The sequence below is a fragment of the Phyllobates terribilis genome, unplaced genomic scaffold, assembly GCF_046119375.1.
Source record: "Phyllobates terribilis strain yellow unplaced genomic scaffold, ASM4611937v1 Scaffold_8__6_contigs__length_399053987, whole genome shotgun sequence".
In the NCBI taxonomy this organism is placed as follows: Eukaryota; Metazoa; Chordata; class Amphibia; order Anura; family Dendrobatidae; genus Phyllobates; species Phyllobates terribilis.
In genome coordinates, this window is record NW_027362768.1 from 173574796 (window position 1) to 173600993 (window position 26198).

Consider the following 26198-nt stretch of genomic DNA (forward strand, 5'->3'; position numbering starts at 1 on the left):
ATTGTATTGCTCCATATTGTAAATGATTGGCTCAATACTTATGGCTTCCTAAAGTAGAGAAAAAAGTGGTCCTATTGTACTGGTAGAACTACAAGTGCCAGCGTGATGTGGTATATCACGCTATGCCTATGCTGCCAAGACAATACTATGCTGCCAGTGTAAAAATATAGCAGACAGCGTCCAAATCAGATGATGGAAAATCAAGATATCATTTATTCTGCCATATACAGGCTGCAACGTTTCGACCTGTAGCAGGTCTTTTCCAAACATGATACTCTGCTGCCAGTGTCATAAAATAATTAACAAATTCCCCATAACTAAGGCCTTGTTTCCATTAATCCGGCCATCCGGCGGTTTTTCTTTCCAATCTGCTACAGAAAACGCTGGTAGGAACTGATCTCATAGTTACCCTTCAAGGAGCCGTATCCAAAAATGGCGCATGTTGCGTTTTTCCAACCGGCTCTGTATTTTTTTTTTGCAGTAGAACTTTTAAAAAAAATCCAGATGACAACTGATGCAGTTTTAATGTTAGTTGCAATAATTTGAGGTACAAAAAAGTGATCCTTATACAACGAAAAAGTGGAAACTCAGCCATTATAATATCCTTGACCTATTATAATACATATATATATATAATTATAATATAATGACCTATTATAATATAACGGTCATCGACTGTTGTGGGTAAAAACAGTAAGTCCAAAGAAGTATAAGTGGCAGCATTTTAGGCAGTAGTGCAGTTTACAACTTCACACTGACCTTCAGCATGGAAAGTGCTGCAGTTGTAGAACTAGGAGTACCAGCATGCTGTGCCACCCACAGCTGAGTCATACTGGTTTTTGCTGCAGCAGAAGTTACATCCCTCTATATTGGAATTTCATTATAAAATCTACTAATAATTCCCATCCTAATAAGCGCATTTAAAAGCTAACCTGCCATATACTGAGACTGTTCTCCTGCCTTGATGGTAGTAATTGCTACAGTTGTAGAACTGTAAGTGCCAGCATGCCAAAAACTGCTAAAAACTATATAATAACATTAATATATATATATATTTTTTAAATCCTGCATGCTGCTGGCATTTGGCTGTCACTAAAATGCTGATGGTGTGTAGAACTACAAGTTCCAGGGTTCTTAGTGCAGCAGAATCTCTTCAGAATGTTTTTGTTAAGTAACACTAATATTTACTAATAAATGTATCACTGAGCGCAGTGTTAGTAAATAAGCGGCCGCTGCCTCCGGCACTTTGCGCCTCCGGCACTTTGCGCCCCCGGATTGCTCTGCTCCTTGCGCTGCTGCTCCTCTCGCCTCTTCCCATCCAGTATATGAGGTTCTGTAAGAGTCTCTCTGGTCGGGAGAAGCCCCAGAGCCGGTGCCATTGTGAAAATCTCATTTCATAAGGAGCCTGGAGGGAGGGGACCGGTGCAGGTCCCGGAAAGAGAGAGAAGAGAGAGTTCTGCATACTTCTACATTTAACCCCTGCACCCCCTGCTTTCCCTGCAGCGCCCCTGGCACAGTGCGGGTTAACACCTCCCCCAGCAGCACCATGTCTGGGCACTGCCAGCCCCAGGTCTGATATAGACTATTTCATGTATTGATCAGCCCTTTTGCATGATTAGACTGTGCTGTGATCAGAGGAGAAGAGGGGGGGCAGTAGTGGGTGGGGGTTGGGTGCCTGAGAGCTGCAGTATCCGGAAAGTTATTCCTGCTTTGCAGCCAGCAGCTCCCAGCCTAGGACTGGACCAGGGCACAGCAGCTCCTGCACAAGCAGCCAGGCTGCACCGAATGCCAGGGGGGCATCCCCGGGGGGCGCTGTGTGCACAGGCTTGGGGCTGGGGGGTGAAAGTTCAGCTCATGGAGCGGATCAGCTGCAGTTTGCAGAGTTGGAAATGTGAAAGCGAGAAGCAGCAAGAAGCCTGATCCTTCCCTCCTGTCCCCGGCCACTGTGTGTTCTCCCCTGCACTCCCAGCAGCATGTACTCCCCTCTCTGCCTCACCCAGGTAAGTTACTTCTGCACCAGCCTGGCACATGGCTCATGGCGTCTTTGCTATTAATATACTTTCATCAGGACTTGTACAAAAAAAATAAAAATAAGCAGGGATCTGCCCTGAGCTGTCTACACGTGTCTGAAGGGGAGAGAGATGCCAAGGACTGGCAGCCCTGCAGTATATGCCAGGGGATGTGGGCACAGCTCTGGGGTTATTGTTATACTTCAGCTACTTTGTGCATTGCCTATTGCTGCAACACCTCCAGTGTGAATGATCCCCACACACAATGACATTGGCAATGGGGAAGTGTCACTGGCTGGAGGGATGAAGTTGTGTAGTGCTGCCTGCCATTGGCTTGTCATGAGTGTGTGTGTGCTGGCCAGACAGTGCAGGAATCCTGGGTACACTTATTGTGTGTGTGTGCCTTGGCTTTGTGTCACTTTGTGCATGGCAGATAGTTGCTGAGGATTGTCCCTGCTGTCTGGGTGTTGCTGTATACACTTTGCCTGGGCTCTGGATTGCAGTATAATGGGCAGCATGTGTCATGTTGCTTGCAGGGCACAGTGTATGTGAGGGGGAGATTGCTTTGCAGCTTGGTGTTGGCTTTCTTTCTCTTCTGTGTTGGGTGCAGGGCAGGATGTGGATGAGAGTTGAATACAATGTTGCTGGATGTGTCTTTTTTAGTTTGCATGTGTTGTAGTGGGATGTAGTTGGCTAGGGGTGCATTGCAGTGGGCATGTGAGTTGGCTAGTTGCATGGGTGTGCTGGTTTTTGGGATTTTGTTGCAATGTGTGTGGGGGTAGTTGCAGATGTGTAATGGGTACTGAAGTCGTAGTTTGTTGGGTGTTAAGGTAGCTGGGTATGAGGGTGACTGGTAAGTTGTGTATAGTCACTGGTTAGCTGAGTGTGCCGTGTAGTTGTGTGCAGTCACTTTTCTAGCTGTGTGTGCCATTGTGTATGGCTGGTGGGTAAATGTCTAGTTGGTGTATGCCATGTAGTTGTGCATGGCTACTGGGTAGTTGTGTGTAGCCACTGGCTAGTTGTGTGCACCCTTTGGCACAGTAGTGCTCGGTACTTGTGCATATTTCCATAGTGAGCTGGCTAGTTGTGTATGCCATGTAGTGGTGCACGGCTGCTGGCTAGTTATGTGTGCCCGTTGGCACAGTAGTGCTCGGTGCTAGTGCACATTTCCATAGTGAGCTGGTTACTTGGACTAGTTAGCTGTAGTGTAGTGTGTAAATATGTTGGTGGATTTCCTTGCAGAGTGAGTGTGTGTGTGTGTGTCAATGTGTGTGGGGGCCGGTCCTGGCTGTGCTGTCTCTGTTCTCTGGGCAGTTCAGATCTGTCTCTCTCCCCCTCTGGTCGCTGACTATCACACAAGGGGGATGAATTCTACTTGCAACTTTTTTTACCAGGCAGATATCACCCTATGCGGCTCAAGATCTGTGGTAGTATCTCCTCTCCTTCAGGCGGGTGCAGTGGGGCAATGTTGGGGGGGGTCATGGCACTTGGGTTGGCAATGGGCACAGGAGGTGATGTAGATGGAGCCTCCACTTTCATTCCTGGATCTAGATCCTTGCCACCGGTCACTCCTGGTTGGCCAGCTACAAGTGTTTGGGTACAGTGGATTCATGTCTGTTTTTTTTTATATATTTTTTTTCAATTATTATTTTTTTCCTTGTCTGTTTTTTTTTTTTTTATTGTTTTAGCTCCGAAGCATTATCCCATGTCTGGAGTTCTTATAGCCTTTGGGTTAGGGGGTGTGAGAGAAATTATTTTACGTAACCTGTAATTATAAAATAGCACTTTGGAAATTATTGTCAGACTTATTGAGAGCATATAGTATATGTTACTGTATAGAGCCACGGTGACGAGCTGTGCTGAATTTCATAGCATTCATGTCACTATCTCTATATATGGGATATAAAAAAAATCCATAGGTGATGAAAAAATCCTTATGCATTTTTTCCCCTAATTATTTTTTTAGTTAAAGTTGCAGCAAAAAAAAAAGTATCTAGTGCAAAACGTGATTTATGTGCTTCCTGCCTAGGCCTAACAATACTGTACCCCTTACATGCACATGTGAAATTACAGCACATGTCCGCAAGCAGGACTAGCATCGTGCATTAGAAAAGTTTTATTGGAGCCAAAAAAGTATTTTTTTTTATTATCTTGATATATCGTCTCATGATCTTTTATAATATTTTAATGCTTTTCATGCGATGCAACATTCTAAATTTTATTACAGCTACATCATTTTATATATTTTTTGCCTTTCTTTAATTTTATATTTTTTTTATTATTTTTTAAATAATTTTTCATCCTGTCCTAAAATGCCCGTCTTTTTTGTGTAATATTGTAAAATTGTTAACGTCGGACTTGGGAGTGTACTAATTCCTTTTATCCTTTTCATGTCGACTTAAAACTTGACCTAACATGAACTTTTAGTATTTTCATTGACATTTTAGGATTATTTTTTTCTGTTTTTTTATTGCATTGTTTTCCTTGCTTTGCTATTAAGTAACATTTATTGCATGGTTTGTTCTTTTATGCACTTTTTTTTATTTAGATTGCATTTAGATATCGTGATATTTTTTTTTTTCCTCCATGATTTTTATAGTTGCAGAGCTTTCTTTTTTTGGCAGTAGGTGGGTTAAACTGAGATTTTATTCTGTATATAGGTGAAGGGGGAATCTGAAACATGAACCTTGTAAGACTATAGTCATGTCATGTAAAAAAAAAAAAATGCTTTAAATATTTCTTTAGGTGTCGTTTATTCCGGGTCGCCTATGTGTCACTTTGTTTGCTAAGTGATTTTTTTATTTCTAAACTGAATATTTGTGCTGGAAAATGCGAGAACACACAGGAGTGGAAACAGTCTGCAGTTACTGTATTCAACAGGATGATATCGATAGGGTTCTAGTCACTTTTTGAGACCGTTTGGTTCTAAAGGAAAAGTTTTTATGATGTGGCAGAAAGTTAATTTTTTTAGTTGGGGCTTTAGTCCAGTGTGAACGGACCAAGGTCAGCCTTGGCTGAGCACGTTTGTGTAACCTGCTTATCTAAAGCTTAGAAATTATTTTGATTTCTTTTTTTTTTTTTGCTGATTTTTCTTTTTTTCTTTTTTTTTGGCAGCTTAAAACTGAGATCGGAACAGTTGTCTAGTCATGGCTGCTGAATTATTAATGCTTAGGTTACAAAGTTGAGTTCATTCTCTTCTTTTCTAAGCTTCTTTTAGAAGTAAATATTAAACTTTTCCTCTGCAAACTCTTACTCATTCTAGTCTACGCCAGGCCCTGCTTCATAGTAGAGGTGGTTGTACTTGAACTAGGATAATAAAAAGAATTGCAAGAAAATAAAAAGAATTGCAAAAAATAGTCCTCCCTGAAAAAAAAATGCAATTAATTAAAAAAAAAAATCCAAACTGAATAGTAATTTCCCCGAGTGTACAACTATTTATTTCATTTTGCACGCAGGTATAATATTTTTATTTTCTCTCTTTCCGTTCGGATAGATAATAGGTTCTCAGAAAACCTTAAATACTATCCACGTTGAGACGTATTCACAGCAGCAAAAATATTTCTCAGATAATATGATTTATTGTCATAACCAGTTGGTTTCATAACTGAGAAAATGTTTCTTGCACCAAATAGTTGAAAGTTTAAACGTCGTCAGTTTTTTTTTTTTTGCATACTTTTTCAAAAACTAGCCAAACTTGAAGGTCTGGACACTTAACCCTTTTTTTGTTACTATTTTTTATTATATATCTATATTAAATAGAGTGCACAATAAGTAGTTAAATTAATTAAAAAAATAATAATTGAAAAAAATGATCTAGAAAATCAAAAATGTGTATTTTACTTTGAACTCTTAAACGTTTCAGCTATTTTAGATAAATAGTATTTTTTTTATCCCAATTTTTTTTTTTACTTGTCCTAGGAAGGCTCGTATTAATATATTTTAATAAAATGTATCAGCAAAAAAAAAAGGTGTACTGTCCCTTTAAATAAGTGAGTTGTTTGGCTCTTGAAGGGTGCCGAGTGTTTGGGTCCGCTTTGAACGGCGCCGAGTTTCAATATCTGGAGATAACGTGTGATCTTTGGTCAGGTATAAATTAAATACACGTTTAATTATGTAATACATAATTCAGAGCCAGTTCTACAAGTACATGTGGTGCGAAGAATCGGCTTTTCCCAGCTCTCCGGCCTCGTAAAAGATCAGATGTAGTTTTTACAATAATCATGAAACTTTTACGACTTTTATTGATTTGTGGCCTTTTCCAATGAGTTTAACTTTCCCGCAACTCCGACTTAAAATGTTGATGTTTTCGGAATTTTTGAAAGGTAGCAGCAAAGGTATAGAAAGCGAGATGCTGTCCGAAATTACCACCATTGCATAATAATCTATAATATTTATATTTTCATAAAGTTTTTTTTTTGCAGAATTTTCAGCTTTTTCTGTATTTTTTTAAATTTTATTTTATTTTTACATTTTTCACGTAAAACAAGGCCTATCACTTCTGTCTTCCCAAGCAGAGACTTCCTGCCTTTCCGACTTTACCTCCGTCCCTCTAACTTTACAATATAAATATTTGTCTGTTATGTCTCCGGCCAATAATAAGAATTTGTTGGCTTTTCGAAATGATTTTTTCATAAATATATTTCTCTTTGTGTTTTCCTCTTCTACAGGATGAATTCCATCCCTTCATTGAAGCACTTCTGCCGCACGTGCGAGCCTTCGCCTACACGTGGTTCAACCTCCAAGCCCGAAAGCGAAAATATTTCAAAAAACATGAAAAACGCATGTCAAAAGAAGAGGAAAGAGCCGTGAAGGACGAGTTACTGAGCGAAAAACCAGAAGTGAAGCAGAAATGGGCATCCCGGCTCCTGGCGAAGCTGAGAAAAGATATTAGGCCGGAATATCGGGAGGATTTTGTACTCACCGTTACAGGGAAAAAGCCGGCATGTTGCGTTCTCTCCAACCCTGACCAGAAGGGAAAAATGAGAAGGATTGACTGCCTCCGACAAGCGGACAAGGTCTGGAGACTGGACCTGGTCATGGTGATTTTATTTAAAGGTATCCCACTCGAAAGTACTGATGGCGAACGTCTTGTAAAATCCCCTCAGTGTTCTAACCACGGGCTGTGCGTACAGCCGCACCATATAGGAGTTTCGGTCAAGGAACTCGACCTATACTTGGCATACTTTGTGCACTCAGCAGGTAAGCTCACTTTTTCTAACTTCTTCAACTTTTTGGAAACTTTTTAACCTTTTTTTTTTAGCCTATTTGGTGATCGAGATTTGGCTTTGGCCCCGTCACCTATAGGCTTATATAGGTGATGGTAGAACAAGGGCACCCGGTTTTGAGGTTTCCGTCTCTAAGCTAGACCTTGTGCCAGAATGTGGTGATGGATTCTTGGCACCGGCCGCGGCCTTACCCAGGTGATGGTAAAACAGTGGCTCCTTGGTTTTTGTTTCCAACCCTCGGGATGCTGCTACAATAAACATACCTGATAACCGGGCAGTTATGTAAAGAAGCTGTAGATTATATAATTATGCACATTAGGCGTGATTGCGGTCTGATCTATAGGTGCGGGGAGACAGAAATGCACTTGGTAATGGATGTAAAAGCCTGCAAGAGTCAAAACATAAGGGCACAGACACATTGTAGATGATGTATGATAGGTTTTCAATAACGCGGATGATGGACGTTACTGCCATTTACTATCAGAAATCCCTGTGGGTCTTTACTCTTCAATTTAAAGCCCTATTAAATGGCTGTCTGATTAACAGTCTATACATCACATTGCTTTTATATGCCCCGCGGTGCTGTCCTGCTTGTCACAAAATGTATTGAAGCCCTTATGTCATATTGTTACAAGAGTTGATTTTATTTCTTTTTTTAAAGTGGTATTACCTGTATTTACGAGCTTGTCGTCTAACATGTCTGATGTTCAGAAGACTTAAGACTTTGTCGCTATATGTTTAATGCTGCGTATATTTTTGGATAACTTCTACCGGTTGGAATTAGCAGTAACGGTGTGGAGGCTTTGATTGCGTAGGCCTCGACCTTTATTGACTTGAGCTGCCAGTGACTTATCCGTATTTCCTCGGCACTTGAACAGTTAAGTGCCTGAGCTTCAAGAATGCCAAGTACTAAAAGTACCCTTCACCTGCCAGGGCCCGTACCACTTAACTGTGTGTTTGCCGATAGGGTCTGGATGTGTAACTCGTGGTAAATATTAGTATATTGTGTGAACCGTAAGCCCCCGTATCATGAGTTCCTATATTAATATATATATCCGTGTATCGATTGCTCTGATAAGTTTTAATCTGCTGATTGTAAAATGTTACTTGTTGTTTTCGGATGTTTAGAACACAAGAAAACTGGGGAAACCGTGTCCGACTGTGTAATGCTATGTATGTGAATATCTATCTATCTATCTATCACATATCTGTCTCTCTGTAGAATATATATCATATGGATCTATCTAGCCAATATCTATCTCATATCTATCTGTCTATTTCATATAAATCAATTTACATAACTCATATCTGTCTATATATACATATATGTATTTCGTTTTTTTAAATATTTTTCCGTATTTTATTTATTGTTTTGCTACTTATATATGCACACTCATCTATTAAATGAAATATTCTGATGTATTTCACAAGTGTGTGGTATCTCCAATTTGCTGCAGCTTCTTTCCCGTATCCTCTCGTGCCCATCGCGGTCCCACTTTTTTTCACTCTTTTTTTTTTTTTCTAAAATTTTGCAAAATGCCTTAGTACCATAAAGAAATCATTTATATTTTTCCCTCCCTGAACTTGAAATACCTATAAACATTGGGGAGGGAGAAAACATTGTAATGCAGATACAGCGTAATGGGAAGAGATCTGTATTGACGCCATTCTCCAGTAAATCTAAAAAAAAAATAAAAAAGTAAAGAGTCTATAAAATCCTTTCGTTAGTTTTCTTAGTATAAAGTGATAGATTACGTTACACGGATCTCTGCAATTCATGAAAAGGAACAAACATAGACTGTAAAAAACGACTAGGTGGGAAATGTTATTTTCTCAAACCTTTGCAGATGTTAAGTTTTAATACTCTTAAGTGTCTATAGGAATTTGTAACAACACTCGGAACTTTGTAAATATGTAAATGTTTTTGTAAATATGTTGCAATTTCTTTTTGTTTTTGGGGATCGTATTAAAAAAAAAAAAAAAGTGCAGGAAATTTATGACGCTTCTCAGGAAGGGCCGATCTGTATCAAGACGAGGAGTTAAAGCAGGCACGTGGCAAAGTCACTTTTTAGTTGTTAAGGTCGTAACCTTTGCCACAAGGCAGTTGACCTTTTAGATAAAATTTAACCTTTGATCATTCGTAAGCAGTCAACCGCAAAAAAAGTTTGGAGAGTTGCAGCTGGGGTGCAAGGTTTGGGGCTTATGTGGGCAAAGTTGTGGGAACTTTCTTTTTGAAGTGGTTTAATTTTGTCTGAGGCCAGATTTGTTAAAGAGTTAGAAGTTAGCAGTAGGCAGACAGTGGATGGATATATATTCTGGCAAGCGAACAATGAGTTGACACCTGATACTCCAGGCCTTTCCCTTCTGTAAATGAGGTAGGCAGCCTGTATCAGGGCCATGTTCGGAGTTACGAGAAAAAAAAATAGAATAAATAAAGCTGGCTTGCAATTTCAAACTAGTGCATTCTATTTACATAAAAATATAAATAGTAAATATATGCAAATTAATTTAATATTTTATAAAAAATATTTATATTTTCAAATTAGCAAAATAAAAAAGCATAAAGTACAACAAAAAAGTACATTGCATGATTAAAAAAAATATCACATTTTTTTTTGTTACAACTTAGAAAGCCGAATTGGTCATTGTTGCAAGTGAGTCATTAATATAAGATGAAGAATTAGAGAAAGTGCCATCGTTAGGTCTCTGCACCAGTAAATCTCGATGTATGTAGTTGAATTATGGAAAGCGACATTTGTGTTTTTTTTTTTTCAAGCTGTAAAATATCCCCTTTGTCCTAAATACAAATTAAGCCAAACGAAGACCAGACTGGGCCGGTTGTGCCGAAATTTTAGTTCAGTTTTGGCAGCGTTTCTGCAATTTCATCATAAAATGGTATTGAAAGCCCCCAATGTGCGGATTGACCAGATGGTCCTGCTGGCACATCGGGATGAACCACTTGCCATAGCTAAAGATCAGGTGTGGGGTTGGGGATTTTCCATTTTTTTTATTTTGAATTAATAAAATCTCTCCTAATGCTACGTACATGTGATTGACGAGGATATGTATCTGTGAAAAAATACGCAAAACGTGTAAAAAAAAAAATTAATTTGCTAAAAATTCTCCCAGTACTTCTTGTTTTCAGAGAACGCATGTTGGAAATGCTATATTTATTTATTTATTTTTTACTATATTTTGTTTCGGTCATTGCAAACAACCCAATCCGGCCAAAAAGAAATAAAATGATAAATAATTAATAATCCTAATAGTCCAATAAAAAAAAAAAAAAGAAACCAATGTGATTACTCTCCATTTAGTGTCGTAGATCCGACGATGGTCGTTAATGATGTTGATGGTCGGATCATTATGTCACTTGTCAGTCTTATAAAATAGATACAAAGAAAGGGTTGAAACCAAATAATGACCGATGTCCAGGAGCAATTAAAGATTTACAGCTTGGAATGATGTGGATACTTTGTAGTCCTGGTCACAAATTGCAATATTTGGTTTTAACTTTCTTTCTTACTTTATATGTTTTTTTTAATCTATAGAATCCCAAAACTTTTTGGAATACTTTTTAAGACTATGCATGATACTTTTTAAGATTATCTTGCATTATATTAATCTTTTGAATAAAAAAACAACTAGTGACAATTACTCTTCCATTTTCCAAATTTGGAGCCCGGCTTCCAAGAGAGGACAAATACCCTCCAGTCGTCAAGCACCAGAGCCTGGAATAGTTTCTTGGTCTTGTTCCTTTAGTTTGACGGACCATCAGGTTTTTGGATTATTAAGATCAATTTGGTGGTAGAGATCGTAAACTCTTGGAAGACCAGGTGGACCTGACGCTTCTTTACACAATGCTCGGTTGGGGTCCCAAATATTCAACACTCCTTAGTCATATAATACTTGATGGAGTCTTGGGTAGAAAGAAAGTCTCGTCTACTGTTGGCTCAAGACTTGGACATGACTCGTAGGGGGGTTCGATTACTGAAGGCATAATATGCATTGACTACAGAAAAGTTTTGGGGTTCAAGCTCTTTTATAGGGCATTTATAAAATGGCAAGAGGTGACCTTGGTATTTCAGAATGTAATCTTAGGGAATTATATATATACTCACTATATTAAAATGTAGGGACGTTTTTTGGTAAGAAAGTCTCTTTATGATCTTTGTAAAAAGCTTCACGGGAGAAGTAATCAGCCCAAAGCTGACCATGGACTTATTGGTAATATGGTGGATACCAGAAGAACGAGAGTAAGTGGCGATGATCACAGCTTCCGTAGTGACAAAAATGTCTCTTCTAAGCCTATAGAAACTTTGTTTTTGAAATTATTTGTGGTGTAAAAATGTATATTCTAATGGTATTTAATGGGTTGCCCCCTTTGGGAATTCCTGTGTCATTGGTCAGATCCCCGAAAGCATACATTTAAGGCTAAAAATAATTTTTGTAATTGGGTTTAATTAAAAATGTAGCTTTGTTTGCCTTCTATGGCCTCTGTGTTGCACATTTCATTGCTAGCTGCAGAATGAGTTAACTGAGAATTCGACAGTGAGCTCATTCTGATGCACTGACACTCCTGTCAAGGAATATTTGAGGGCTTTATCTTCTCTAAAACCCATCCGAGCATTGTCTAAAGTAGACGTCTACTGCACTAGGAGCAAAATGGTGTCAAGTCCACCTGATCTTCAAGAAATAACGATATCTAGACACCAAATTGCAAAATATAATGGTTCTTCAAACTAAATAGTTAAGGAACAAGAACAAGACAATGAAACTATTCCAGGCTCTTGAGTTTGTAGCTCTTATCTGTCTTCTTTCTGAGCTCCTCTCCTCTGATTTATGACCACTGACCATATCAAAGTTGAATTGACCGGGCAGGAAAAAGACTGTAAAACCCAAACGGTGCAACATTTTTAATGAAACCCAATTACGAAAGTGATATTTAGCTCCAAATACATACATTTAAGTAAAAAAAATAAACATAGGTGGACAACCCAAGAGTTTGGCCAATGTGGGCATTTAGGTCTTCTGTAATGAGAGATTGTATTGGTAGAAGTTCACCACTTTAGCCCCATCCAATGCTTGATGTAGAGTTTTTTTTGGGATATGTTGCTCTCCCCAGGGATAATTAAGTTCATAGATGGCTGTAGATTGGCCTATAGATCGCTTTGAATCAAGGAATGTCGTCGATATAGCGCCTCCATCAAGTGCCATAAATGGTAACGACTCTTCGGATATGAATAATTTATAGAGAAATTGTTAATGAATGTCATGTATGTGTAATATAAGGACCTCAGACCTTTCATGGTTCAGCAAATTACACAAGAATTCCTTGTTCCCTGTCTCACTAATGGCACGCTGTGTTAGGCAGGCGCAGGGGAAACCGCACTGTCTGTTGTGGTCAGGGAAGGACACTTCATTTAACTCCAGTAGTTGGGCTACTTAAAAGTTCCCAGACTGGAATATGTGTCCCATTTATTTGGCTGCACAGATTCTAATCAGTTACAAATGTGCTTTAAAGCTGCAGATTTACCAGATACAAAGTAACCGGCACATTGTTTGCAGGGGCCTAAAGTTCCCTGAGCCGGCGGATGTAACTTCGCAGTACCCTGCTCAGTCACGCTGCTCCGTAAGAGTCTGTAGTTATAGGATTTTCAGTGACAAGTTATATAATAGATGGATATGTGGATAATACTTACCTTCCGACAATCTCTTAATGACTATTTGTAAAGCGCAGACCTTAATTTTTTTAATGGGAAGGATTATTCGGATGCACATCAGTGGGATAACCGGACAGTATTGGTATGTTATGGGGGACAATATTCCCCGGTGCAAGGAACTTCCTGACTCTAAATTCTAGGAATTAAGTTCCGCATGGACCTAGAAGTTTGTGATGCATATTCCGGGGGATTGGGAATGTCCTTGCTGGTGGTCTTGCAATAGATCTTGTGCACTTTTTCTTTGTGCGGCACTCTGAAATTTTTTTGCATTTGGGTGAAGAAAATCAGTCAAGACTAAGGTCGTGGCTCCAGACTATTCAGATCTGAGTACCCAATTCGACCCTTGACTGGTCTCACTGGCTTTGTCCTAGACCTGTATTTTGGAGAATTTGGGTCAATTTGTGAATGGCCCAATTGGGCATTCAGTGAGGGTCCCCATTGACTCTTATGTGCTTGGGATTTAGTTTGGTATCTTCTGGATCATATTGATCCTACAGAGATGGACAAGTTGCCGTAAACTTTAGCAGCTAAGCACTGAGGACATCAATAAGAGACAACCCAAAGGTAACGTAGACATTAGACATTGGCTACTTGTGGCCACTGAGTTCCCGGGAGGTCAGTTATAGACTCTACCTGTGGTTAGCACGGTGGCTCAGTGGTTAGCACTGTTGCTTCGCAGCGCTGAGGTCCTGGGTTCAAATCCCACCGACTACAACATCTACAAGGAGCTTGTATGTTCTCCCTGTGAATACGTGGGTTTCCCCCGGGTTCTCCGGTTTCCTCCCACATTCCAAAGACATCCTGATAGGGAATTTAGATTGTGAGACCCAATGGGGACAGTGCCCATAATGTCTGTAAAGCGCTGTGGAATAAGTGGCGCTATATAAGCAAAGCACAATAAAAAATAAGATCTTTCCTCTATAAACTACAAACCCACGAAAGGAAGCAAATATTGGGAAAGAGAGAATCCAACATAGTCCCGCTCCTCACTTTTATGTCTATTACCTTGGGGGGAGGGTGGTCTTTTTAGGCATTTCAGAGATTAAAATGGGGTGATGTGTTTATTGTTAGATTGTGTACCCTATAATTTGAGTTTTTTAATGCAGCTTGGGTATAGAAACTATTGGTTGGTCATAAGATCTTCATTGGTAAAATATTCTGGATTTTGATTGGACATGCATTGGCAATTTAAAAAACTGAGACAATCAATTTCCTCTGGGAAATTTCTGAGAATATCTGTGTGCAATATAACAAGACTGTGCACCTCAAAAACAATTGATACGCCCCCCATCCCAAGTGTCATCCAGTAATTAACATGGTGTCTAAAAAGATAGGTCGTGTTTGACCAGTCAACCATGATTCCATTTCTGTATATGAATGGTTAAAATGATTTTCTCCACGTCATAAATGGTTAAAATTGGCAACATTTTTGTAAAAATTAGCAACTTTTGCAATTTACCTTAAAGATCTTCTTTGTTCTCAAGAATGGAAGGTAACTGACCACCTCTGCAGTCTACCATCGGTGGTCGGTCCCCTAGGAAAGGAGTGCGTGATTACAGGCTCTTTGTTATAGAGCTTGTAAGTGCTGTTCTGATTCTGTCTGGATCAGTGCTCCTCCTATGCTTCAGAGGCAAAGCTCTGTCTGTTTACAGCATCAGAGGGCACCCATTTTAGACCAGTAACTCAACCGTGCTTCTGATCCAAACTTTGAACCATCAGGAGTGCAACGTTTCGCCGGCAAACAGGAAGCGGGAGGCTGCGGAGCAGTGTGCTCTTGATGCACTGCCCTTTAAGACTAGAACTTCAGCTGTATGACCCCAATGTCCTAAGCTTAGGTCCTCCATAGGATGATTGTCTTTAAAGGAACGCAAGTCTGTAAGCGGTGACCTCCTGAAAGTGACAGATTTAGATTTGTCTCTCGTCAGGTCAAAAGGGTTAACAGAAAATAATAATCCCTGGTGGACCTCGATTATAATGTTGCCATGAACTGTGATGAACATGATGGTGGATGGAGGCGCACACCTGCTATCATCCTCCTTACTAATAAATTGATTGGGGAAATGAAGCGTAAAATTTTCTGAGCCAAAATCACCCATAGTACACCTGGGGAAGACCTGCTAAGCGGAGCATTGTGCACACACACATCAGCCGTCCTTGTGTCGCCAGTGACAGATGAGCACAGGCTGGCTCTACCCCGGGGAATGGGTTCTGTTGCCGTGTTTATGCCAAATGGCTTATCATAAGCTGCTAAGGCACTTCATGCATTGGGTTATCATCATCCTTTACGATACCATTCATAGCAGGACGCCATCCGTAAATCACCTGCTTCACCTCGGAAGAGTCATTTTGGGGTGAAATTTCCATGAAACGGTTACTTAGTATCAGCCGCCTTTTGTTTATACGGATCTTCATTGTCACGGAATATTTCATCATTCTGAGCGTTGCGTTTCATAGCATCGATCCGGGTATTGATTGAGATTAGGAGATCCGAGAGGATCAGGTTTCCAGATCTTTACTATAGATATTTCTGTTCTTTTTTTCATTGGCTCGAGCCCGTCGTGTTTTGGAAGATGAGATCCCAATTCACGGAAAATCTCGCACGCAACTGGGGTCATTATTTAGCAAACATGAAAGATCTGGGACTGAGTATATTTGGCAAATGACTAAAAAGCCATACAAGTAACAATGATGTTCTCGTATTGTTTCTTTTTTTCTTAATTTATTTTTTGACGTATTTTTAGTAAGGTGTCGATACTGTTATATTCAGAGAATAACATACTGGATACTTACTTACACAGTATTTACAAATATTTACTTCTATGTGTTTACACAGTGTCTTTTTTTCACTTCTTATGGATTTTTATTATGTTTTTCTCATTCTAAAAAAATAAATTAAATAAATTTAGGACCAAGATATCACATCATCCAAACGCAGCCGGACTGAAACCGAAAACCTACTAATAAATCTCATTCATGAAAATAATCAGTCCACGTCCCTCTCACTTTTTCTGCTGCATTTGGAGTTAACGTCTCAGATTCCACAATGTTGGACATTCCCTGAACCCGGCTGGGTTTGAAATAGGATGAAGCTCACATTTTGTAGAAGGGAGCGGCGCTGCACTTTTTTTCTGTTGCAGAGAAGCCGTTTCAAGTAACTTGTGAGAATGGGCCTTTTGTAGTTCGCTGCTTCCTAACAAGATAGCTATTGTTAGGAGCCTGCCGGGAAAATTTCGTCACCGCAATGCCTGTATTGTGCTGTTTGTTTTTTTTCCCCCTTTTTCTAAATTTTAAAATGTCTTCCTATAGGAAAAGTCTGTGCACAATTGTATCTGTATAGTGTACGATCTGTCTCTATCTATCTATCTATCTATCTATCTATCTATCTATCTATCTATCTATCTATCTATCTATCTATCTATCTATCTATCTATCCAACTCCCTCATATCAGTCTGGATAAACAACACACATAATTATTTGGATACATTGTAGCTGAGTGTTTCTGTTACCCACAGATACAATCAGACTTTAGGAAGTGACTTATTCCACACGGTTATTATTATTTCTTCTGTGCATGGACTGGAGCTCATTATCTTCTAGATTTATGGAAACAGAAGAACTTTTCTTCATCTTTGAACCATTGTATCAGCTAGTAAGTCTTAGGCTCCCCATACACGTTAGATGGCTCTCAGCCAAACGATGCTTTTGCCGGCAGCTTTCACGCCCAGCTCTCCCATGCTATCTCGCCCAGCTCTCCCATGCTATCTCACCCAGCTGTCCCATGCTATCTCGCCCAGCTCTCCCATGCTATCTCACCCAGCTGTCCCATGCTATCTCACCTAGCTGTCCCATGCTATCTCGCCCAGCTCTCCCATGCTATCTCGCCCAGCTCTCCCATGCTATCTCACCCAGCTCTCCCATGCTATCTCACCCAGCTGTCCCATGCTATCTCGCCCAGCTCTCCCATGCTATCTCGCCCAGCTCTCCCATGCTATCTCACCCAGCTCTCCCATGCTATCTCACCCAGCTGTCCCATGCTATCTCGCCCAGCTCTCCCATGCTATCTCACCCAGCTCTCCCATGCTATCTCGCCCAGCTCTCCCATGCTATCTCACCCAGCTCTCCCATGCTATCTCACCCAGCTGTCCCATGCTATCTCGCCCAGCTCTCCCATGCTATCTCGCCCAGCTCTCCCATGCTATCTCACCCAGCTCTCCCATGCTATCTCACCCAGCTCTCCCATGCTATCTCACCCAGCTCTCCCATGCTATCTCACCCAGCTCTCCCATGCTATCTCACCCAGCTCTCCCATGCTATCTCACCCAGCTCTCCCATGCTATCTCGCCCAGCTCTCCCATGCTATCTCGCCCAGCTCTCCCATGCTATCTCGCCCAGCTCTCCCATGCTATCTCGCCCAGTTTTCTGCTTTCTCCTGTGTTCTCTATGAGAGAGCCACTGCCTGACAGGTCTTATACTAGAGACGACAAAACGATCGTCAATCCTACATCAGAGATGCCGGATCGATCTCTTGCTCTGACATCATCTGTTGGCCAAACCGTTGATATCGGAAAGATCGGCAGCCATTATTCTAATTTGTACATATGTCTTTAGGCCATTTATGCTGGGCGATAATTGGGAACGCTGTTCTAGAAACGTTCGTTTCCCAATTGGTGTCCGGTAGAAATGGGGCAGCAAAACTCATTGTTCTTCGCATAACGTGTGATGCAGAAAACAACCAAGTTCTATGCGCATAGAATAATCATATTAATGATTGTTTTGTGCACATGAAAGTGCGCTCTTCATGTCTACACGTAACATTGAGCAGAAACATTTGCAGAACCAGTGGCCACGTCAGTAGTCCTTGCGAACCTCCTACTTACTACCGGCATCCCGGCGCCCTATTTTGATTAGTACGCTTGGTGCAACGTCACCATTGTGATATGACGCACGCATGACATTGTGCCCGACCGACTAATCAGAAGAGGTGTTGGGAATATCGGCAGGAAAATAGAAGTTTGCTCCGGCGACCTCAGACTACCTACAGGGTCCTGTGAATCATTTTGATCAACTACATGTAAGCCGATCGGTGGTGGTTTAATAATGTTTAGCGCTCTGTGTGACCATTGCCTTATGTGGCTCAGACTTCATGGATATGTCCAAAGCATAGATCTCCAACCTGTACTTCTCCAACTACAACTTCCAGCATGGTCTTTTTGAAATGCTGGAAGTTGTGGAGTTTTGCTCGAGCTAACGAGACATCGTTCTCACATAGCGGGTTTGTCATTTGGTCCATCAATGTTTATTGCAAGACTACAATCCCCATTGTGCCCTGACAGCATGCAGCTTTTTTTGATATGCTGGAAGTTATATTTTTGCAAAAGCCATTAAGGCAGAAATTGGAGGCCACTCATTAGAGATTTGGTTCAGTTGGCATTAGGCTGCTTAGTGTTGTTGGATATTCCATGAATGCTACATTGGTGATTGCTGCAATAGTCGAAGAGGGTTGCAAAATTTTGTTTGCATTCTACTAGAGATGAGCAAACTCAAACTTAAAAGTTCAGGGTTCTTACCGGACAGTTAATGTACCGGCTAATCACCAAACAAAGACTTCCTTAGGAAGTCCATTGCAATGTTCGGAGATCCAAGAGAGAATTTTCCAGCTCTAAAGTTTGGGCCCCCATTGGGTTCGGGTTGTGATTCAAGTTCGGGTACAGTTCTGGTACCCGAACTGAACTTTGGAATAAAGTTTGGGTTGGGTACCTTAACCCAAACTTTCACAGGTCTGCTCATCCCTTCATACTACCTGTATCTGTTTCAGTGATTTAAAGGAATAGTCCAAGAAAATTATATGTACTCCAAGGGCCCAATTCATTATTGCATTTGCACCTTTATTCCTCTAGTTTTTGGTGGTTTTTTTGCCTGTTTTTAATTTGCACCAGAGTCTTGTTTTAATTTGCACTTCTTTAAAGTCTATTTTATGTGTTCACCGATGTTTTTTTTTTCATGTTCATCACTATAGCTGCAAAAGTTGCAAAGTTTTTACGCAAAATTATTCCAGTCCCCCCTTGGAGTGATTTTATATACCTTTGGATTTTTTGTGAAAACATTTTATCAGAACTTTCGATCTTTTGTTCTAAAAAGTCGCAAAAAAGTTAGGGACAAAATTAAAGAGCATTTCCGGTTTTGAGCTAAATTCTTGAACCATGCGCCCCATTTTCAAGAAATTGGCACAAAAAAAAGTCAATGAACATCACAAGACAAAAAAACGAAAAGTTTAAAAAAGTGCAAATTATGAATGAAGCTCTATATTCTTAGTATATTTATGGGGCGAGTTGTGATGCTCCATTATGATTGAATCCCATACAATGTAATAGGTACAACTCAGTTATCAGTCTTGCCTGTACTGTCTCTTTAAATAAGGGATACTTTTTTCTCCCCCCTTTTTATTTGGTCATAAAAATACAATTGAATCAAAAGTCTCAAATCTAAAATGTTCTAGAGAATCTATGTTCCTCAGCCGTGTGTGGATGCGACGCTGTGCACTTGTTCGAGGGGTCAGTACGTGACAGCGGAGCCGGATCATTGTGTTACAGTTGTTTAATTAAGACCAGTGTTCATTATTTTCCCTTAATAAGAAACCATTAAAACAATATGATGTTTTCCACTCAGTTGGAGCCTTCCGGCCGTCTCACAGCGCTTATTGTCAAGTAATTTGACTTCATAACTGCCTCCTGACAAGAGGTGCTGTGTGCCCTGGCCGGGGCGGCTCCATAATAGCCCCCCATCCGGCCGCCTTCTGGTTGTGCAAAACTTTGCAAAATGAAATGTGTTTTGTGTGCAGAGAGCAAGTTATGCGAGACAGTTGGGAGATGCACAAAAAAGAGAGAGCGTGTTTATATGTGATGGTAAGAGTGAGAAAGGACAGCTGCGAGGGTCTGCTGGGAAAGAAGGGTCACATGGAAACAACGAAGGATGGGTAACAGCAGGACTGAGTATGGCCGACGTAAAGTCACTATATTTCGTCAGTCATTCTCGACAACTTTTTTAAAATCTTGTTGCATTTTGTTCATATATATAGAAAGAGTATACATAAAAGATGAATGTACATATAAATTACATTACTGATCCGAAGTTACATCCTGTATTATACTCCAGAGCTGCAATCACTATTCTGCTGGTGCAGTCACTGTGTACATACATTACATTACTGATCCTGTACTGATCCTGAGTTACATCCTGTATTATACTCCAGAGCTGCACTCACTATTCTGCTGGTGCAGTCACTGTGTACATACATTACATTACTGATCCTGTACTGATCCTGGGTTACATCCTGTATCATACTCCAGAGCTGCACTCACTATTCTGCTGGTGCAGTCACTGTGTACATACATTACATTACTGATCCTGTACTGATCCTGAGTTACCTCCTGTATTATACTCCAGAGCTGCACTCACTATTCTGCTGGTGGAGTCACTGTGTACATACATTACTGATCCTGAGTAACATCCTGTATTCTACTCCAGAGCTGCACTCACTATTCTGCTGATGCAGTCACTGTGTACATTACATTACTGATCCTGTACTGATCTTGAGTTAAATCCTGTCTTATACTCCAGAGCTGCACTCACTATTCTGCTGATGCAGTCAGTGTGTACATGCATTACATTACTGATCCTGTACTGATCCTGAGTTAAATCCTGTCTTATACTCCAGAGCTGTACTCACTGTAAGTACATGATAAGTAATTTATATACACAGAGACTCCACTAGCAGAATAGTGATTGCAGCTCTGGGGTGCAGGATAAGTAATGTATGTAGTTAACGCTTATTACAATCACATAGTTTTTCTGATATACTGTACATGACCAAACTAAAATCTATTATGACGTTGATTGTCAGTTTGAGTAAATATCAAGTGCTTTCATTTTTATGATTGCGACCAGGTTTCGGGCAGACAATTGTTAATGAAGCACAAGATTCTGATTAATTTGAGAAGGGATTGTGTATTGTATGTGCCGCTCAGGTGAATATTTTCTATTATGGTCATAGGACACAATGAACAAGTGACATTCGGTTGAATCACGTCTTAAGAATGGGGAGTGACAGATCTTTTAACGTTCTCTAACCACAGAGGCCGAAAAGAATTTCTCACGTATTATTGCGACATTCACACCAGTGTCAGCCCGGGTCACCCTTGCCCATGATTTTGCAGCTTTCTCTTCCATTCCCGGCCCTTGTGGACGGACAATGGACGGAGCCTTATTTGTACAATGTAACAGAACTTGGTTACTAATGATTCTATTTACAAACACGGAACATTCAGGACACAAAGGGCTCTCGCTCCTGTCCTCAATGTGTCCCCCTCAGTGAGCGCTCGGAATAATAGACCGCAGTGTGTACACAAGGAGAACACGTCAGTCAAGATTTTAAACACATGGCTTCGGCTTCTAAAATGGTATGTGGTTTTCTCAATACCCTAAATGATGCTGCTTGGAGGGAAAGCACACATACCAATACGCTATAACCGAAAACAGGTTTTATCCTGGATTGTACTCTCTGTTCAGCGTGGATGTGCGGATACAGCTGGGGGAACCAGCTGCCGCGCTCTGTAGGACCAGTCAGCTGCACTGGGCGATCCTTCTCCAAAGGCCTTTACCAAGAGCACGTATCATTAAAATGGAAATGATTTATCAGAATGGGATCCCTGGAACAGTGACATTTCTTAGTTCCTTAATCAATGTTTATTCAACACCCCAATTTACCATGTAGTCAGTGTGCTTAAAGGGGCATTACATCCTACTATTACTTATGCAGAAAAGCAATGAAATGGCTGTATAATGCTCCCTGATGTGGAAAATGATTTGTTGAGCGATGCCGCTAACTACAATATACATATATTGTACTCTGCTATGCTCCATGTGGCCACTAGTAGCACTGTTTTTGCTTTTTTTTTTTGCTTTGTAGATTTGTACATTATTTCCATTTTAATGTGTATAGTTATTTGTCTATATCCCAAAATGCTCCATGACAGGAGAATCGGCTTACTATGAAATTGGTCTCGGCATATATCAAGTCCTAGTGGAGTGGTAACAATGTTGAAGAATATGGTATAACTAAATGAAACGCCTTCCAAAGGCCCCTCAGCCGTCCGCTGGATGGAAAATCTCTTTTCCGGCACTTCTAATCTGTGACGTGCTCAATCCGACATAGACACGTTGTGCAAAATCTTTTTGACTGAATGTGTCAGTTCTGTATTCCCATCTTATAATGTGATAGCACATCTCCATGACGTGGCATCACTTTATGATACGTGCGGACTGACCACTGGGACTATCACCAATCCTGACAATGAAGGGACTGCAGCGCTGATTTAACATTGTGAGCCCTTCACATATTTTCCATAAACTAGTGATCCGGTCGCCAACTTGGAAGCTTGATTCAATTAAATGGGGCTTTGTTACAGTTCCCTCAAAAAGAAGGTGTCCAGCAGCGCTGCTCTGCAAGGGAAACTTAGAAGGAGTATTGCTGTCTGTCCCTTCTTTTGCATCGGCAGGGTTCCCAGAGGTCAGACCTCTCAACGAACATAAAGTGATGGCATATCCTGCGGAGCGCCCATTTAAAAGAATCTTAGACATAACAGTCAAGTCAATTTCACTTTGGTTACAATGTGTATTGGAAATTTCCAGGTACAGAAGCCCTTGATCAGTGGGGTTTGGAGACTAGACGAAGCAGTACCGTTATTTTATTCAAAGGTAGGATGACGTCTTCGACTCGTGATCTGTGATATAAGTAGGAAGATAATTTATTTATTGAGTTTTCACTTTAGGGATCCAGACTCATGGCCTGGTGAAAAAACTTATTGGAGTATGTCAGTTCCCCCATTCCTCAAAGAGGTAGATCCAAAAATAGCTCCTTTGTAACTTATCCAATCATTGGAACGCGTTTAAGAAGTCTCATATTCTAAGACTTCTACCTGATTTTTCCATGTCAGAGGACACATTTAGAAAGGTTCTTTATGAAGGTGTTGGAATCTGACTTGTTAGATTGTGTCATCACTGATTCCATGACTCAGGATGGGAGATCCAAGTGTTACGTTCTATCCTCTTTGGTCACATGACTCAGGATGGGAGATTCGATTGTTACATTGTATCACCTCTGATCACATGACTTAGGATGGGAGATCCGAATGTTACGTTGCATAATCTTTGATCACATGACCCATGATGGGAGACCTGAGTGTTACGTTGTATCATCTTTGATCACATGACTTGAGATAGAAGACATGAGTGTAATTTAGGATTATCATCGATCACATTCAGTGTTATGTAGTATTATTGGTAAGATGACTGGAGATGGGAGACATGAGTCTTATGCTGGATTGTCGTTGATCATGTGTTTCAGGATGGGAGGTCTGAGTGTTATGTTGGATTATCATTGATCACATGACTCAGGATGGGAGATCTGAGTTTTACAGTGCATCTCCTCTAGTCACATGACTCAGAATGGGAAGTTCGATTGTTACATTGTATCATCTTTGATCACATGACCAATGGATGGGAGACCCGAGTGTTCTGTTGTATCGTCTTTGATCACATGACTCAGAATGGGAGGTACGATTGTTACATTGTATCGTCTTTGATCACATGACTCCGAATGGGAGGTTCGATTGTTACATTGTATCATCTTTGATCACATGAAATTTTATGTTGTACTATCATTGATCACATGACTTGATGGAATACATGAGTGTAATTTAGGATTATCATCAATCACATTCACTGTTATGTAGTATTATTGGTAAGATGACTGGAGATGGGAGACATGAGTCTTATGCTGGATTGTCATTGATCACGTGTTTCAGGATGGGAGGTCTGAGTGTTATGTTGGATTATCATTGATCACAGTGACTACGAATGGAAGATCTGAAGTCGATTGTTGTTTTTGTGTTGTAGCCCCTAGAAGCCTTAAGGTGAAAAGCTGAGATTAATCTTCCATTCTCTTTCTGAATTCTGACTTTCCGCAAATTTCTGATTTTTCCATTTGTTTTGACAGCAAAAGAGAAGAGTTAGGCTATGTGCCCACGTTGCATTTATGAAGCAGAAAATTTCTGCTGCATAAATGCAAGTCCTCTCCCGGAAAAACGCATGCGGTATTCCGCACGCGTTTATCGCGCTTTTTTCGCGCGTTTATCACGCGTTTTCCACATGCGGAATTGCCTTGCGTTTTTTATGCATTGGACAAAGGCAATTCCGCTTGCGGAAACGCAAAATTAAATGACATGCTGCGGATTTTTGAACGCGGCATAAACGCTGCGGAAAAATCCGCAGCATGTGCATAGAAGTTGCGGAAACCCATTGGGGATCATGGGGTGCGGGTTACCAAGCGTTTTACAAGCGTTTCCGCTGCGGAAATTCCGCATCAAAAACGCTTGTAAAACGCTACGTGGGCACACAGCCTTACTGCATTTTCTTAGGTGTGGTTCTCTTGGCTGCATTTGCCCTTCTTTAAGGCAACAAGATAAAACTCAACATTCGATCCTAAGCTATAAATCTGCAATAAATGTGCTTAAAATCGTAACTTTCTATAGTTCCAGTATCAGAGGTGGCCCAATTTTCAGGTATCTTTTCTGGTCCTGGAAGATGAACTTCTTGCTTGTGCTCGACAAATTAGAGCTGTATTGGCACGTCATCAGATGTGAAGGGGGCTGGTTGACTGCTCACTACATCCGCTAAGCCAGCCCCCTTCTATGTTAAAGCCAATACATAAAACAGAGAAGGCAGCAGGCGTAGCTATTGAAATGAGTCGGTCAGCCAGCCCCCTTCACACACAGCACTGGTAACATGCCAACACTGTAAGTGGGAAAATGTTGGAGAGGATATCTACAGATTGGGGAACCTATTTAATTGAACTATGTTAATAAAATGTATAATTTGATATTTTAATGGTATTCAAGTGTATTTTTGTTTTACTAGACAGACACTTTAACTTGAATAAATTTACCTTTTCCTGTACAGGTATACTGGAATTACTGATTGATCCATTAATTGGCTCAGAAATAAAAAATATATATTTTTAAAATGATACCCAATTGGTGATATCACTTAACTAGTGACATCAATAAAATGGTCAAATCACTCATCTGGTGACATCACTCAATTGGTGACATCAATACACTGGTGACATCACTAAGCTAGTGATGTCCCAAGTTGAGTGAGTTGATCAATTGAATGATGTAATTAAACTTGTCTTATTACTCATCTGTTGACATCACTCATCTGGTGACATCAATAAACTGGTCAAATCACTCAGCTAGTGACATCATACTGTTGACATCAATACATTGGTGACATCACTAAGCTAGTGATGTCACCAGTTGAGTGATGTTACTAGTTTACTGATGTCACCAGTTGAGTGATGTTACTAGTTTACTGATGTCACCAGTGATATCATTAAACTGGTCTTATTACTCAATTAGTGACATCGCTCAGCTGGCGATGTCAATAAACTGGTCAAATTACTCAACTATCGATATCATTCAACTGGTGAATCAATACATTGGAGATATCACTAAGCTAGTGATGTCACCAGTTAAGTGATGTCATTAAACTGGTCTTATTACTCAACTGGTGACATCGAGCCTGGTGGATGTTATTTTAGATGATGGCACATAGGCCAGTTTCCCACTTTGAGAAGCTTAAGGAAGTTTGGCCAGACTTTGGCGATTTAAATCAACTTTTAATCCAAATAATAGAGATCCATTGGTCTCCATTGATGTTAGAAGGAGCTGAAATTCAGTAACAGCAGGTCCTTGTCTGTGTTTGACCTTGAGAATAACCTGCAACAAAAGCCCCTCTATTCTCCCGGCTGCTGCAAGTGTTCAGCAATGTGATAAGAGAATTCCTCTATGACAGCGCTCCGTTGTCTCCTTCATCAGTTTATGTTCGGCAGGAGAAGGGGGTAACTAAAAACATTGTGCTCTAATGACTGTTTGGCACCTTAATCTAAATCCCTGGCGTACTCCAGTAATTGTCTTTCTGTTTGTTGCTCTGTATTTCTTAATAGCGTAACCCCAAGGCTCCATTTTTAGTTTCGAGCAAGGCTTGACTGTGTGTTCTCCTCCGAGAGCTCGAAGCAGATGGGAATTAAATACACATCACCTGTGCACAGTAAGGTTAGCAAAGTCCTGCCCCCGTCACCTGAAGAGCCAGGAATTCCCAGCCGAGGCCGTAGACACAAGGT

At 40.5% G+C, this 26198-nt stretch overlaps 1 protein-coding gene across 28 annotated transcripts in view; it reads left to right on the plus strand.

Moving 5' to 3' along the window:
* Positions 1-26198, plus strand: part of NFIA (nuclear factor I A) — a 547161-nt gene that overhangs the window by 184941 nt on the left and 336022 nt on the right. For 9 of the 28 annotated variants that reach the window (XM_073643742.1, XM_073643748.1, XM_073643747.1 and 6 more), the window contains exons 1-2: positions 2869-3436; positions 6677-7208. In XM_073643742.1, coding sequence (XP_073499843.1) covers positions 3275-3436; positions 6677-7208 — 694 coding nt within the window. In that variant the 5' untranslated portion in view covers positions 2869-3274. The other 19 variants (XM_073643766.1, XM_073643770.1, XM_073643772.1 and 16 more) reach the window with 13 other exon arrangements.